At 34.8% G+C, this 17633-nt stretch overlaps 2 protein-coding genes across 3 annotated transcripts; both read left to right on the plus strand.

The window, feature by feature from the left end:
- Positions 1–6712: 6712 nt before the first annotated feature.
- LOC112728243 (uncharacterized) lies at positions 6713–9801 on the plus strand. Its single transcript, XM_025778304.2, has 2 exons — positions 6713–9107; positions 9240–9801. Exons 1-2 carry the CDS (start codon positions 6998–7000, stop codon positions 9590–9592), a joined length of 2463 nt encoding a protein of 820 aa, XP_025634089.1. The 5' UTR covers positions 6713–6997; the 3' UTR covers positions 9593–9801.
- A 90-nt stretch (positions 9802–9891) lies between these two features.
- On the plus strand, positions 9892–17080 carry LOC112728244 (pentatricopeptide repeat-containing protein At2g03880, mitochondrial). Of its 2 annotated transcripts, none has more exons than XM_025778306.3 (3): positions 9892–10284; positions 12906–16137; positions 16690–17080. In XM_025778306.3, the coding sequence occupies exon 2, from the start codon at positions 13212–13214 to the stop codon at positions 15642–15644; it is 2433 nt and encodes an 810-aa protein (XP_025634091.1). In that variant the 5' UTR covers positions 9892–10284; positions 12906–13211; the 3' UTR covers positions 15645–16137; positions 16690–17080. The 2 variants fall into 2 exon arrangements, with proteins under 2 accessions (XP_025634091.1, XP_025634090.1); XM_025778305.3 differs by having other exon boundaries at positions 10024–10284; positions 12876–16137.
- Positions 17081–17633: the final 553 nt, after the last annotated feature.

The following is a 17633-nucleotide window of genomic DNA, read 5'->3' on the forward strand; positions in this document are numbered from 1 at the left end:
GTGTTTGTGCGTGCATGGTAATGGTATATAAACATTCACACTAACGCATTGTATGTACAAGAGCCTCTTCTTTCAATTTGAGAACAAAACAATATATAAAATGGTGGCAAAGTGTAGTAACTGTGCTTTACTTATTATAGCAGAGGTGCTTTTGTTTTCTACCACCTGCTCTTATAGGATATTTCCACCAAATGCACCCAACCTCACCACCGTGGAGCCGCCTTCGTCTTCCTTCAATAATTCGGAAAGACAGGCATTGATTCAGAGTGGTTGGTGGGGTAGTCATCACGCCAATGACCCAAACCATTGCTATTGGCCGGGCGTCAGCTGCGACGATGCTGGAAGTGTTGTAGGGATTTACGGATGGGAATTGAATTACAAATCCAAATTATTGCGGCTACAGGCCTTGAACTTCACGGCCTTCCCCAATTTGGATTCTCTGGATCTTGATGGAATGGGACTTATCGGAAGCATCCCCAAAGAAATTGGTACTCTCACAAAACTTTCTAATCTTGTTTTGTCGAATAATAGTCTTTATGGTAAGCTGCCTCCAACACTTTCAAATCTCACTCAACTTTTGTCCCTTTATGTTTCTTTCAATTCTCTTAGTGGCAGCATTCCTTCTACTTTTGGTCTATTGGAGAATTTGATATTTCTCAAATTAGATTCAAATCAAATTGAAGGTCCTATACCACTACAAATAGGGAATTTGAGTAATCTTATATGGTTGAATCTTTCACACAATTTACTCAATGGTTCAATTCCTTTTACCTTGGGACAATCAAAGAATTTGAGATCTCTCTACTTAGATTCAATCAAATTGAAGGACATATACAATAGAAATAGGAAATTGAAACAATTACAAATATTAAATCTTTCAAGTAACTATCTCTCTGGTCAAATACCTCTTCAAATAGAAGCATTGGTGTCTTTACAGGAGTTATACATAGAATTCAATCAAATAAATGGTTCCATTCCTTCAGAGTTTCAAAATTTGATCAATTTACACACTTTATATCTTTCTCATAATATGATATCTGGTGTTATACCACCTAAGCTGTTTCAGCTCACGAATTTGGTCTCTCTTCATCTTTCTAACAATCAATTAAGCGGAAACATACCATCAGAGATAAGAAATCTTGATTCTCTTGCGATGTAAACCTATCTAATAACAAGTTAGAAGGATTGATCCATCTCCAATACTAAACTGTTTCATGAGTTTGGAAAGTAGACTTGAGTAATAATTGTTAAGTGGAAATATTCCTCAAAATCGGTTATGTTGATAAACTTGACATGAGCCACAATCTTCTTAGTGGTAGCATACCTTTTTTGTCTATTAGTGATAATCCTTATATTCCTTGGAGAGAATATTCTTTATCAAGTTTGGATCTTAGCTACAATAATCTCACAGGTACCTTACCTATAGAACTTACAACTATACTTATATAATTTGTCATTTAACTTTTTTGAGTGTCCACAAGGCTGCAAGTTTTCATGCAAAATCATTAATTGTAATACTCCAAGGTCTGTCAATTCTTCCATTTATGTTCAAAAAACCAAAAAATCAAGGAACCTAATTGTAATTGCTCTTCCCATCACTTGTTGCTTCCTCTTTATCATTTCTGTGAGTATATTATGTTATATTCGATGCACCAACAAAGTTAAATTTGAACAAAGTTCAAAAAAGGATGGAGACTTGTTTTCCATATGGAACTATGATGGGAAAATTGCATTTGAAGACATCATCGAAGCAACACAGGATTTTGATATCAGATACTGCATAGAACTGGCGCTTATGGCAGTGTGTACAAAGCCCAACTTCCAAGTGGCAAATGTTGCATTGAAGAAACTTCACCAAGAGAGTCACAAATCCATCTTTGACAAGAGCTTCCGCAACGAGATTAAGATGTTATCACAAATTCGTCATAGAAACATTGTCAAGCTTCATGATTTTGTCTCATGTTTTTTGGTATCTACATGAAAGCTTTTTTTGCTTGTTGATGATCTAATTTTATTTTTTGCTTTTTTTCATTTTTTTTTCATAGTTCATTTTTTATCAGATTTGCTGTTGTTTTCTTTTTTTATTTTCAAATCAACATTAAAGTTAAATATGATACCAATGTGTAAAATTATATATAATAATTAGAATATGAATAAAAATGACACATTCTTGTCTGCAGAAATACAATGAAAAAAATGTAAATTATAAAAAATAAGAATCAATTCTAAATTCATTCAATGTCTAAAAAAAAAATGATAAAAATCTTGATTCACGAATCGTTACCATTATGTCAAAGACATCAAGTATAGTTCAAGTCTAACATTGGCATGCTTGCTTGATCAAGTCAATCAGCAATGCATATGAACCTAATCAAGCAACAACATTTTGTTGAACTCAGAGTTGCATGCTGTTGTCTCGACTTCGGACAATCATCATTGTCTTTGTCCTTTTCTGAAATCTCAGTTTATCATTTGATAGCTTAAGAGATATATTTTATTTCAATTGTGCATGAGTTGCTTGAGTTAAGGTTAATAATAATGTAAATCTTGTTCCTCCTTTTATTATGTTTGTTTTAAGAATAAATGTAGGTTTTTTTATATTGAATTTAATCTTTGCATGCAGCCAAATCAAGTGCTATTAGTCTCTTATAATAGTACTTAGTTGGATTCTCGTCTAACCCATTTTTTATCTTTTCTCTTGGTGCCGAATTTTTTTACTTCCATCTTTCCAGTTTTACATCTCAATATGACTTTCGTGTATAGTAAATATTGTTTTTTTTTTTTATCACATTGTTCATTTTTGTGAAAAGCTGTTTAATTATAATGCTTGAATAGACAAATATAATAACTTGCACAAATTCCTCTGTTTCCACTCTAATCTCCCGGGAGATAGCATAGCAATAGTGAAAGCAACTGCTGATTACACGATGAATAAGGTAACAAATTGTTATTATTTAAGCAATTAATTTTTTTTACGAGTAATTACCCAAACCAGTCAAGTATTTATTAGAAAAAGAATATTAGTATTTTGGTCTCTTGGAATCTTTATAGCACGGGGCTTACCGGAAGCATCCCAAAAAAATTGGTACTCTCACTAAGCTTTTTTATCTTGATCTGTCCCATAATAATCTTCATGGTAAGCATCTTCCAACACTTTCAAATCTCACTCAACTTAAAGCACATTGATATTTCTTTCAATTTACTTAATGACACCATTCCTTCTTCTTTTGGTCAATCACAGAATGAACTCTGTCTTCCTTTAACTCAGTTGCAATTGCTGTACATAGAACTCAATCAAATTAATGGTTCTATTCCTTCACATTTTATAAATTTGCATAATCTAATGGTTTTAGATCTTTCTCATAATAAATTGTCCGGTGTTATTCCTGCACAACTTTTTCTACTTGCCAACTTGCATTCTTTACTTCTCTCATCAAATCAATTGTTTGGTACAATACCATAAACACAAGTATTTTATATTTGGATCTCTCTCACAACAAGCTAATAGGATCTCCTCCATCGGAAATGTTTGGTAGCCAAAGAAAATCAGCCAAAAACAGCCATAACTTACCTTATTTAGCATTCATTAATTGTGGCGACAATTAATGAATGCTAAATAAGGCAAGTTCTGGCTGTTTTTTTTGTCTCCCTAACATTACCCCTCTTCCATTTCCTATTGATTTTTGTTCCTCAGCATTAGTAATACTAGACTTAAAAGCTACAACTTGTTGAATGGAAGCATTACTTCCCAAGCTGGTTGTGTTGTTAACCTCAACCTTAGTCATAATTTGCTTCACCGTGAGGTCCCAGTTATGGTTGGAGAGAATTCTATATTAGATACGTTGGATCTTAGTTATAACAACTTCACAGGTGTATTGCACAAGGTACTTGCTGCAATATGGCATATAAACCTTTGATACAATTCCTTTAACTTTTCTCAAGAAGTTGGCATGAAGTCAGAGTTACCTGACTATTGTTCTTTTAAAGAAGATTCCTTAATTGGTTGCAATACACCAGACTTCAGATCTTGCCATTCTGTCTCACAAACTAGTAAAATTAAGCACCTCATCATAATTGCTGTCCCGGTCACCTGCAACATTCTTATATTCACAATTCTAGCAATATTGCTTTTCGCAAGACGCACCAAAAGTAAGAAACTCGAGAAAAGAACGGCAAAAAACGGAGACTTGTTTTTTATATGGAACTATGATGGGAAAATTGCTTTTGAAGATATCATTGAAGCAACACAGGACTTTGATATCAGATACTGCATAGGAACTGGTGGATATGGCAGTGTGTATAGAGCACAACTTCCAAGTGGCAAAGTTGTTGCATTGAAGAAACTTCATCAATTGGAGTCTCAAAATCCTTCTTTTGAAAAGAGTTTCCGCAATGAGGTCAAGATGTTAACACAAATCATCCATAGAAACATTGTCAAGCTTCAGGGATTTTGTCTTCATAATCGTGTATGTTCCTAATTTATGAATACACGGAAAGAGGAAGCTTACTTTATGCCTTGAGAATGGATGATGAAGCTGAGGAGCTAAGTTGGAGCCAAAAAGTGAATATCGTTAGTGGAACAGCTAATAATTTAGAGATGTAACAAGCAACAACATTTTGTTGAACTCAGAGTTGCATGCTGTTGTCTCAGACTTTGGCGCAGCTAGACTTCTTGATCCTGATTCTTCAAACCAAACCTTGCAAGTTGGAACATATGGATATCTTGCACCAGGTGAAGTTATTGCTTTACAGAAAAAAAATTGTAAAATGTTTTGATACTTTAATTAATGCATAATTAAATTTGAGAAATTAGATTTGTTGACAATTTTCAAGGTCTATTGCACAGAATTGGCCTACACGTTGACTTGACAGAAAAATGTGATGTACACAGTTTTGGAGTGGTGGCATTGGAAACATTAATGGGAAGACACCCAGGAGATCTAATCTTGTCTTTGTTCGAATCTTCTAGCAAAAACATAATAGTAAAAGATCTCTTGGACTCACGCATCTGTTTACAATTATGTCAAAAAGACATTCAAGCTATAGTTCAGGTGGTAACGTTGGCATTGGCATGCTCGCGCTCTAATCCAAAGTCAAGACCAACAATGCAGCAAGTGGCTCATCAACTTTCTAATTTCAAACAATCATCACTGATTTTGCTTTTGTCTGAAATCACAGTCCAACTGTTGATAGCTTAGAAATGTACACTATTATTTTCAGTTCAGTATGGGCTATTGCTTGAGCTATGCTCAATCAGGAAAAAGTTTGTTCCTCGCATTGCTGCAACTGGTGTTCATTTGGATAACTGCCTTAGTTATTTTGGCTCTTCTTAATTTGCTTGAGTCATGTTATCCTGATTCCAACAAAGTACCTGTTAATTGTTTTTGAGTTTTTATATTTCATGTCATGTTTCCATTTTCTCTGTTTCTTTTTCAACTCTTCTAGTTTTAGATCTTCTTGTTTAATTCTTTAATAGTTGTGAACAATATATTTTGATTGTTTAGGAGTGGTGTTTGGTTTTTTAGTGTTGAAAATGGTAATAATAGAGGTAGGAAGGGCAAGCATTTTATTCCCAAATCACTCTCTCTTGTCTCTTCATCTGAAATTCTAATTGATGTCTCAAAAAGGAATGGAAAGAGAGTTGCATTCTTATATTTCAGGCCATATATAGCAGTTATAAATGGACTTAAACTAAGCTCAGTTACTAAAATGGAGTTAGTTACAAGCAGGGAATAGTATAAATATGACTGAGTAGGAAAATTGATTGTCTCCCTTTTCTACTTCTAATTTGATTAAATATTTTTCATTCATCCTTCATCACACTCATGTTTCCATACTCAACCATAAACACAGTTTCCACACTCAATTTCCATTATACTACATCATAAAGACACAGATGTACATATTCAAACAGATTCCATGATATTTCATTCTAGATTCTTGTGCTTCATTCCTTACCTATATTACAACACTATATAAATTGTATATACATCATTCTGTTATTGGTTTTCGTGCAATACCAGTCCAATGTAGCATGAAAATGCAGGGATCTTTGGTTAGGCTCTACATTTATTTTGAGTGAGGTGAGAGAGTTTGAGTAAGAGAAGGTGAGAGAGAAGAGAAGATATTTTGACGAGGGAAGAGAATGAATTGGCCAATCAACACTGCCACATTAAATGAGTGTATATACATATAGTTGGTAAGGCTTTAACAGAATAACTAACTTTATATTCCCTGCGTAACAGCCTAACTAACTCCACAACTAACTATACTTACCTATATCCCTTACACCACGAACTCGGTCAAAGACCAAATTTTAAGTGAAAGCATTTGAAGTGTGTTTGTAACGCAAAAGTTCTTTACGTATGTTGAAATTAAACTCTTATATTATACTTATAAAAAGTATAAAACAATGGAGTTCGTCTGATTAATTATAATTTCAGACATTCAACTTGAGAGATAAACTGGAGAGTGAGAGTTTGAGGTGGTAGATGATAGTTGAAGAATGTTGTTAATTAATTAATTATTTAGCAATTCTGCAGAAAAGCTTATCTCAACTTTGATGCTAAATCACAATCAATCTATCTATTTTGTATTTATGAGTGGACCCTATTTTTTTAATTACACTTTGTTATTTACGGATAATGCATTGAAATGAATAATGAAGAGGATCCTGCACCATATATATATATGGGCATAGTGCACAAACCACAAAGTCAAGTAGCTAACTAGTGCCCGTTTGACGCGTTCATTATGATTCCACAAGAACCAATACTGTCACTAGCTTGTTTATGGAATATAGTGTAATCTCTTTGGATCTGATCAAAGCTTCCAAAGTTGAAAGTGAAAGTGAATGCATAATTTTCCACATTGAAGCCTTGTTTGTGCATGCTTGGCAAATTGGCAATGACATATAAACATACACACTCTCACTTAATTTTTCCACATTGAAGCCTTGTTTGATTTCTTCTAATTTGAAAACAAAAGAATACATATAATGCTGAGAAAGTGTAGTAGTAACTTTGCTTTGCTTATTATAGCAGTGATGCTTCTGTTTTCCACCACAACCTCTTATGTAATACTCCCTCCCAACAAAACCGCTATGGCACCGGCTTTGTCTTCCTTCAATAATTCAGAGAGACAGGCTTTAATACAGAGTGGTTGGTGGAGTTATTACCACAATCTCTCAAACTCAAATCATTGCTATTGGATTGGCATCTACTGTAAAACAGCAGGAAGTGTTTCAGAGATTGATGGATGGGAATTGGATATTAATTCCAAATTTTTGCTTCTACAGAACTTGAATCTCACCGCCTTTTCGAATTTGGTCTCTTTGAATCTTCATGGAATGGGACTTTCTGGAAGCATCCCAAAAGAAATTGGTACCCTTACAAAGCTTGCTGGTCTTGATCTATCCAATAATAATCTTCATAGTGAGTTACCTTCAACACTTTCAAACCTCACTCAACTTGTGGAATTAAATGTTTCTTTCAATTCTCTTAGTGGCATCATTCCTTCTACTTTGGGTCTATTGGATGAATTGGAATACCTCACTCTCACTTCAAACCAAATTGAAGGTTCCATACCACTAGAACTTGGGAAGGTGAATTTGAAATATCTCAACCTTGAATCAAATCAAATTGGAGGTTCTATACCAGCACAAATAGGGAATTTAACAAGCTTATTCGCACTATATCTTTCCAATAACTCCTTTTCTGGTTCAATCCCCTTTCAAATAGGAGCTTTAACTCAGTTGCAAGAGTTGTACATAGGGTTCAATCAGATTAATGGTTCTATTCCCTCACAATTTAAAAACTTGTCTAATCTACAAGTTTTAGATCTTTCTTATAACAAGTTGTCTGGTGTTATTCCTCCACAACTTTTTCTACTTGCCAGCTTGAATTCTTTACTTCTCTCATCAAATCAATTGTTTGGTTCAATTCCATCAAATATTGCTAACACAAATATTTCATATCTTAATCTCTCTCACAACAAGCTAACAGGGCCTATTCCATTTCCTATCCATACTTGTTCTTCCCATTTGACACTAGATTTAAGTTACAACTTGTTGAATGGAAACATAGTTTCTCAAACTGGTTGTGTTGTTAATCTGAACCTTAGTCATAATTCTCTCAGTGGTGACATCCCATCTACCTTTAGTGTGAATTCAATGATGGAGAGTTTGGATCTCAGTTATAATAATTTCACAGGTAAACTGCACAAGGAACTTGCTAATCTCGAATACATAAACCTTTCATACAATTCTCTTGACTTTTCTCAAGACACTGATTATTGTTACTTTCAACAAGAGTCATTAATCGGTTGCAACACACCAAACTTCGCATCCTGCCATTTTACCCCAAAAACCATGCTTCCACATACCAGTAAAACTAAGCACCTCCTTGTAATAGCTCTTCCTGTCACATTCATCATTCTTTTCACAATTCTGGCATCACTGTTGTGGGCAAGACGTACGAAAAGTAGAAAAATTGAGGTGGAAAGAACATCAAAGAATGGAGACTTGTTTTCTATATGGAACTATGATGGGAAAATTGCATTTGAAGATATCATTGAAGCAACACAGGACTTTGATATCAGATATTGCATAGGAACTGGTGCATATGGTAGTGTATATAGAGCACAACTTCCAAGTGGCAAAGTTGTTGCAGTGAAGAAACTTCACCAAAGGGAGTCACAGAATCCTTCTTTTGACAAGAGCTTTCGCAACGAGGTAAAGATGTTAACAGAAATCCGCCATAGAAACATTGTCAAGCTCCACGGATTTTGTCTTCATAGTCAGTGTATGTTTCTAATTTATGAATACATGGAAAGGGGAAGCTTATTTTATGCCTTGAGAATTAATGATGAAGCTGAGGAGCTAACTTGGAGCCATAGGGTGAATATACTTAGTGGAGCTGCTAATGCTTTGTCTTACATGCATCATGATTGTTCCCCACCAATAGTTCACAGAGATGTAACAAGCAACAACATTTTGTTGAACTCAGAGTTGCATGCTGTTGTCTCTGACTTTGGCACCGCTAGAGTTCTTGATCCAGATTCTTCAAACCAAACCTTGAAAGTTGGAACATATGGATATCTTGCTCCAGGTGAAGTTATTTCTTAAAAAAAAAAAAAAGAATTGTAAAATGTTTTGATCTTTACTTAATGATTCTTTAATTAATGCGTAATTACATATGAGAAATCAGATCTGTTGACAATTTCCATGGTTTATTGCACAGAATTGGCATATACATTGAGTGTAACAGAAAAATGTGATGTATATAGTTTTGGAGTGGTGGCATTGGAAACAATAATGGGAAGACATCCAGGAGATCTTATCTTGTCTTTGTTCAACTCTTCTAACAAAAACATAATGGTAAAAGATCTCTTGGATTCACGCATCAGTTTACCATTATGTCAAAAGGATGCTCAAGCTATAGTTCAAGTGGTAACATTGGCATTGACATGCTTGCGCTCTAATCCAAAATCAAGACCATCAATGCAGCAAGTGGCTCATGAACTTTCTAATTTCAAACAATCATCACTGTCTTTGCCTTTGTCTGAAATCACAGTCCATCAACTGATAGCTTAGAGATGTATTTTGTTTCAGTTCAGTATGGACTACTCTGCTCAATCAGGAAAAGCTTGATCCTCACATTGCTGCATCTAGTGTTCATCTGGATAGCATCCTTAGTTATTTTGGCTTATTTTAATCAGCTTGGGTCTTGTAATGTTGAATTTCAACTAAATACATGTTAACTGTTTGAGTTTTTATATATCATCTGATATTTCCATTTGCTATGTTTCTTCTTCATCTCTTCAAGTTTTAGATCTCCTTAACTCTTTACTAGTTCTGAACTATATATTTTAATTGTAGCCTCAAAAAATTATAACCACATTTTAATTAATTAATATAATAAAATAATTTTAAAAATTATATTTATATTATTTAAAATTAATTAATTAAAACTAAATTTAAAAAATCAATTTGTAACCTATTAACTAAAATCAAAACCAAATTTAGAAAAACCCTCATTTCAAAAGCCACACTTCAAGTCTTCACTCTTCAACGGCTCTTCCGGTCTTCCCCTCTTCGAGTCTTCGCCTCTTCTCCTCTGTACGCCGCCGTCAACAGCTCTTCTCCTCTGCCTCTCGCCGGAGCTCGTCGGTGGTTCGTCGGACCCCTCCCTCTTCGAGTCTTCACTCTGATTCGCGCCTCTATCTCTCTGCCTCCATTCCTCGACCTCCCATTCTTGCCGCCGGAGTATCTCTTCTTCAATTGAGGTAAGCCTCCTCCTTGCCCTTGGTTCTGCCATTAGCGTCTTCTGAATTCTGAGTTTTCTCCTGAGTTTTTTCTGCCGTGGCATCTGGGTTTCTTCTATTTTGTTCTGTCAAAGAACAAGTTTTCTTCTGTTTTCTTCAAACAAAACCCTTAGTTTTGGATGTGCTCTGATTTTGAACCATTGCATAACCCAGTTTCAGGAAAGATAAAAAGGTGCAGATTTTAAAATCTCTCGGTGTTGAACTCTTCATTTCAATGTTTCTTCTTCACTGTGGTTCACTTTTTGATTGGTTAGGACTTAATTAATTTGCATGAATTAATTTGATAGGATCACAGCTTTTCCCTTTGCTGTGTAACTAGATTGTGTTTGTTGTTTGTATGTTGAATTAGTAGATTGCTGCTAGATTAGGAAGGGATTGAGAAAGCAGGATTGGTGATTTTTGGTAAAATAATCCCAATAAAGTTCATCAGTGACTATAAGAATCGAATCAGAGTAGTACTTATCTTATTTTGTTTGTTGTTTTCGATTATTCTTGTTTGTTCATATAGAAATTTTGGTGATTATGTTTCCCATTTTTATGATCCTAATACAAAATTTGTTGGGAAAATAAACTGTGATTGGTGATTATTCCTGTTTGTTCATATAGATAATGTGTGTGGGACCGAGGGTTATTTTGGGTGCATATGATAACAAATAAACTGTGATTGTTTCAACTCCTCCGTTTGTTTTATTCCACAATTTGTGAAATGATTGGATCGTATGCTTGTGTATGCATTGAGGCGCTTCCTTTGTACTTTGCTGTTTTTTGTTGTTTGATGGAAGAACAATATATTACAAACAACACATGAATTATAATTGATTAATTGATGAAGAAAGGAGATAAAGTGAAAAATGGGGCATTGAGTGGGTTGAGTAATGTCAAGCTAGAGACGAAGAAATGCGGGTTAGTTCAGTGGGATGGAGCAGATATGGCAAAGAAAGTAAAGCATTAGAGAAGTAAGATGGGTGCATTAGATATTTTTTTATGCTCAAGAGGATTTTGCTGGAATTCACTGATTCTCTTTTATTTTTCAGATAGGAAGAATTCACTGCTTGATTAACTCCTATTTTCTATCGTCTACAATTTTGCTTGTTGAGTTATCTAGCAGATTTTGTTATGAGCATTCTATAATTGTGTTCTCTTCTGTTGGTCATTTTATCACTTGCTAATCCAAATATCCTATACTTGAGCTTAAACAAGTGTCTTCACTCTTCAGTCCAAATATCCTTTTAACTTAAATGCTTATGAATGAAATGATAGTAGAGTCCCAATAACACACTTGATTATGCTGATTTCACTTCGACCATTCCAGATATTTTGCTCTTCGGCCCAGCATTGCTCCTTCTTTGTATGCTTCTTCCATGAAAGATCTTGTTACTGTATTTGTAGACTAGGAAGGTTCTGTTTTTTGTACTTTGCTGTTTTTTGTCTCACTAGTGGGCACTCCATTTTTGAGAGTTGATTAATTGATTACAATTAATTAATTTATAGGTGAATTTCATGTCATTAATTAATTTGCTTTGGTGTTAGCGTTTTGCAAGCATGGTATTGGTTATTATAATTTCTGGTTCAAATTGTTTTACATTTTGTATTTGAAAATTTAGATGTATTTTCTTGTCTATGCATGCGAATTTCTGCCATGAATTCCATTGCATTGTTTGAAACTCTGATTTTTCTATTAATCAAATTATTCTCTATGTTAGTAAATTAAGCACTGATTGAGTTGCCAGCATACAATTTAGGAAATGTTTTGACCTACGAGAAGACAATGTGAGGGACTACCTTAACTATTCTTTTTGAAAGAAGAATATAATAACTAAAATGAGATATCTGGTACTAAAATGATACTAATACCAATTTATAAGTGTCAGTGACAATTTTGATTGATTTATCTTGAATTTCATGGTTCAACGTAAGCGAACATTCCATTCTGCATTAGGAGTTGTAGTTGTATGTAGCATATCTGCATATGAAAGTAACATCAGCAGCTTAGGGATATCTGAATCTGGAGATGATTATGTATCATTTCTGGTTAATAATTGATATGATAACAAACACACCTAACCTAGGATTTGTGGGATTTGGTTATAAGATGGCCTGGATAAATAGTAATAGTAGGTATTCATCTCAAACCATAGGACCCCACTTTCCAATTCTTTTTTTTTTTTTTTTTTTTTTTTCACTTTACTTGGAAACAGTCATATTGTCTTAGTATGTTTTACCTATTCATTGACTGAATGTTTGATTTTTTGTGCTTTTGCTTGAAAAATTAAAAAAAAAAAAAAAAAAAACTAACCTAGTCTATCATGTACTCCCTAATGCCTATTCCGTTTTTTCCTCTTTTTTTCCTTCTCTTTTCTTTTCTTTTTTTTTTAAAATGAAAATATCGATCTCAACTTTCTTATGTGATGGTGTGTGAATATGTAACTTTGTTATGTTCTGATGTGTAACTCCATAAGATATAAGCATAACTTATTTTTCTATGAAATGTGTGTGCTTAAAGCTTGTTATATAGAAAAGAATAAGCTTCCACGCTAATTAATCAGATACAGTTTCTCATTTTGCATATTTACCGGGAAAAGGTGTTTTGCTACCAAGTCACCAGACACTAACCTTTGCATCATGAAGAAAGATCTCCTGACTTTGAATCTCACTTTCATTTCCCTTGATTGGATCTGCTCTTAGCCACAGCCTCAGCCTCAGCTTGCCCACAGATCTGTTTATCAAAAGCATCTAATGGTAAAGACATCCAAGAGTTTTGTTGAAGCACTACAATACATTCTCTCTTGTTGGAAAACGTGCAAACATTGTGAAGCTTGTTTCCCTGTCTGGTATTGTGAAGTAATGCGAACCCGGATAAAACAAGGGTGCAAGAGAAAGAAGTGGCTATGCACAAGTTCAACTCAAAAGTTATGCAGATTTCATATAATCCATGTCACCCCTTCAGGCTTATACCATTTCTTCATTGTATCTACACCAGCACAACATCTCATCAATCCATTTACCATTCGAATCAGCTTCTTAATGGGTTGTCAAAATCTGGTCGAGTGGATGATGCCCGGAAATTGTTCGACAAAATGCTCCAGAGGGATGAGTATACTTGGAACACCATGATTTCCATTTATGTTAATGTGGGAAGATTGGCTGAGGCAAGAGATATTTTTTACCGGTTTTCAGGAAGAAGTTCCATCGCATGGTCCTCCCTCATATCTGGGTATTGCAGATTTGGGTATGAAAGTGAAGCTTTTGATTTGTTTAGGTGTATGAGGTTGGAGGGTCAGAATCCAAGCCAATACACTCTGGGAAGTCTTCTGAGGGCGTGTTCAGCATTGGGTTGGATCAAAAGTGGAACATTGATTCATGGGTATGTGATAAAGAACGGATTTAAATCCAATGTGTATGTTGTTACTGGACTTGTTGACATGTACGCCAAGTGCAAATACATTTCAGAAGCTGAGTTTCTCTTCAAGGGGTTGTCCTTTGACAAGGGAAATCATGTACTGTGGACTACCATGGTCACTGGTTATGCTCAAAATGGTGATGGCTTTAAGGCAATTGAGTTTTTTCGGTACATGCGTAGGGAAGGGGTTGACTCCAATCAGTTCACTTTTCCTAGCATAGTGACAGCATGTTCAGCAGTTTCAGCTCATTGTTTTGGGGAACAAGTGCATGGTTGCATTATACGGAGTGGTTTTGGATGCAATGTATACGTTCAAAGTGCATTGGTTGATATGTATGCAAAATGCGGAGAATTTAATAGTGCAAAAAGAGTGTTGGAAACTATGGAGGAGGATGATGTTGTTTCATGGAACTCTATGATAGTTGGCTGTGCAAGACACGGGTTTGAAGACGAAGTTCTAGTCTTGTTTCAAAAGATGCATGCAAGGAACATGAAAATTGATGAATATACATTCCCATCTGTCCTGAACTGTTGCGTAATAGGACTTATAGATTCGAAATCTGTTCATTGCTTAATAATCAAGACAGGGTTTGAGAATTATAAACCTGTTAGCAATGCTCTTGTTGACATGTACGCCAAAACTGGGAAGCTAAGTTGTGCATTTTCAGTATTTGGAAGGATGCTTGAGAAGGATGTTATCTCATGGACCTCTCTTGTCACAGGCTATGCACAAAATGGCTTGCATGAAGAATCCCTTAAAACTTTTTGTGACATGAGAATTGCCGGAGTCGGTCCAGACCAATTTATTTTTGCGAGTATTCTGAGTGTCTGTGCAGAACTGACTGTTCTAGAATTTGGTAAACAAGTGCATGCAGACTTTATTAAATCAGGTCTTAAGTCATCATTATCAGTAGATAACTCTCTTGTGACAATGTATGCAAAATGTGGATGCTTGGATCATGCTGATACTATTTTTATTTCAATGCAAGTCCAGGATGTAATTACTTGGACAGCTCTTATTGTTGGTTATGCACAGAATGGGAAAGGAAGAGAATCCTTAAGAATTTATGATGCTATGGTTTCATGTGGTACAAAACCAGACTATATCACATTTATAGGATTATTATTTGCTTGTAGCCATGCCGGTCTTATGGAAGACGGTCATATATATTTTCAGCAAATGAATAAGGTTTATGGTATAAAACCTGGCCCTGAACACTATGCCTGTATGATTGATCTTTTTGGACGCTCAGGAAAGCTTGATAAGGCAAGAGACTTACTAGATAAAATGGATGTGGAGCCAGATGCAACTGTATGGAAGGCACTCCTTGCTGCATGTAGAGTGCATGGGAACTTGGAATTAGGTGAAAGAGCAGCCACGAATCTTTTTCATTTGGAACCAAAGAATGCAATGCCTTATGTTATGTTGTCTAACATGTATTCCGCAGCTCATAAATGGGATGAAGTTGCAAAAGTTCGAAAGTTGATGAAATCAAAAGGAATAGTTAAGGAGCCTGGATGTAGTTGGATTGAGATCAACGGCACGGTACATACCTTCATTTCTGAAGATAGGGGACATCCAAGGGTGGCTGAGATTTATTCCAAGCTTGATGGAGTTATAACACGAATTAAGGAGGCTGGCTATGTTCCTGATATGACTTTCTCTTTGCATGACATGGATAGAGAGGGAAAGGAGGCCAGTCTTGCTTATCATAGCGAGAAACTGGCTGTTGCTTTTGGAATTCTTGCTTCTTCACCAGGTGTCCCAATTCGGATTTTCAAGAATCTCCGAGTATGTGGAGACTGCCATTCTGCTATGAAATATATATCAAAAGTTCTGAATCATCATATAATATTAAGGGATTCAAACTGCTTTCATCATTTTAAAGGAGGAGAGTGTTCTTGTGGGGATTATTGGTAGGAATAGGATTTTCTTTTGTCCTCGTACAAATCACTCATGCAGCTTCAAGGGGAACTTATACATCTAACATCTAAATCTTCTAGAGCTTGTCTATTGTGAAATTGTCATGATGACATTTTGATCATTTACCCCACAACGATCCTACTTGTACACAATATTGTTACTTCATGGATATTTGAATCACTTTGGTTGTCTCATATATCTTAAAAACAGAAGCACCACTACAGTATATTGTCCTGCAAGCGCGCGGTGGTAGATATACTGTGAAACCTGGTGAGTCTCCTGTTGGGATGGTGATTTTGTACTGCAGCAACAAGGATCGTCGTGTTAACCTAAGGGTGTGGATTTTGCTATGTTTGTTGCATGGTTACCTCATTTTTTGCATCTGGTTGTCAAGTTTTAAGGGGCTGTCTAAATGCTAGGGAACAGAGTATAATTTTTCAGACTGATGATGGAGATTGTGATGACTGATGATGTATTTCAGTTCCTGAAAGTAAGTTTATCAGGTTCTGCAACTCTTTCAATTTCATTTTCTTTTTAAATAATTTTTTGGATATCTCTTATTATCTTTTTTAAATTCTAAATATAAAGGATTTTATAGCAAATTTTTCATATCCAGTCTTACGTTTGGATAAGATGGAGCAATACATGCACTTAATAAGCAACTTTACATCGAACTATTACGACCATAATTATCAGACGTTTCTTTGTTAACCTACAATCTGATTTTGCTACATATCCTTATGCAAGGAGATCTGTGTGTTGGTGAAGTCTAAACAGAATTATTGCTAGATATGGTTGGCTGTCACAATAGATGGTTTATGCTTTATTTAATAGCACCAAGTAAATTCTCTGTCATTGAAATGATCTTCTGTAGATTTTGGTTTCTGCTTTGCTTTTATTTAGCATTTGAGGTTGAGAAATGAATTCCTTGTTTTTTATTGAGTTTGTAATTGCATTGTTCATTGTTTTGTTAGCATCATGAAACATAGTGTCAGCAAATACAATGCTTTCATTCAAATGGTGGATTGTTCACTTCTTTTAGGTACCTGCTATTTGCTTGAATTGGACGAGATGCACATTGCATTACTTGTTAATTGGAACTCGGAGCAACATCTTTTTCTCAAATGGTGATTGGTGAAGGAGGCACGGACCCGTCAGAAACCTACTTGTTAATTGGGCACTTTTTATTTACAAGTAAAATTATTTTGGGGGGTCATTTTCTCATAGCTTCTACTGGTAGTGGTCAAAGTCAAGTAGTGCCTCATTTGACACCTTTGTTCATTTTTCCACAATAACCAATAATAGAATGTTCTCTCCTTCTTAGGAAACTTCAAAGTGGAAAGTGAATGCATAATTTCCACGGTGAAACCGTGTTTGTACATGCATGACAAATGACAATAATGCTATATAAAAACACACACACTTATTTTATACACACGAGCCTTTTCTTCCACTTCGAGAACAAAAGAATATATATAATGGTGACAAAGTATAGTAATTTTGCTTTGCTTACTGTTGCGGTGACGCTTCTGTTTAGACGATGAATAAGGGAAGAAATTGTTATTATTTAAGCCATTATTTTTTTTAATTTAGAATTTGCTATGCCTATTCTATTCAAAACCATGTAATAAATACTATGAATAATCATTACTATATTCGGTGAGGTTAGTCATATGGATCATTCAAGGCCAGCGAATTAGTGAAAGCATTTAAGTTGCGTTTATATACAGGTTACAGGCACGCGTAATAGTGTAGGATGGAATTATATTTGTATTAAATTAGTATATTTTGTATTTTTTTAAACAGGATATAAAGATATTATTAAAAGACAATTTATTTTTTTGTTTTCATTAATTTTTTATAATCATTTTTGAATGATTTTTTTTTTGTATGAGAAAAAGAAAGTAAATTGAAATTTAATAATTTGTTTTTTTTATATTTAAATTATTACTAAGTAAAATACAAAAATAATAATTTTGTATTTTT

Source organism: Arachis hypogaea, chromosome 12 (assembly GCF_003086295.3).
Source record: "Arachis hypogaea cultivar Tifrunner chromosome 12, arahy.Tifrunner.gnm2.J5K5, whole genome shotgun sequence".
Taxonomy (NCBI): Eukaryota; Viridiplantae; Streptophyta; class Magnoliopsida; order Fabales; family Fabaceae; genus Arachis; species Arachis hypogaea.

Coding starts and splice junctions, on each gene's coding strand:
- LOC112728244 (XM_025778306.3), top strand. CDS start 13,212: ATGCACAAGTTCAACTCAAAAGTTATGCAGATTTCATATAATCCATGT.
- LOC112728243 (XM_025778304.2), top strand. CDS start 6,998: ATGCTGAGAAAGTGTAGTAGTAACTTTGCTTTGCTTATTATAGCAGTG. Junction 9,108..9,239: donor ATATGGATATCTTGCTCCAG/GTGAAGTTATTT, acceptor TTTATTGCACAG/AATTGGCATATACATTGAGT.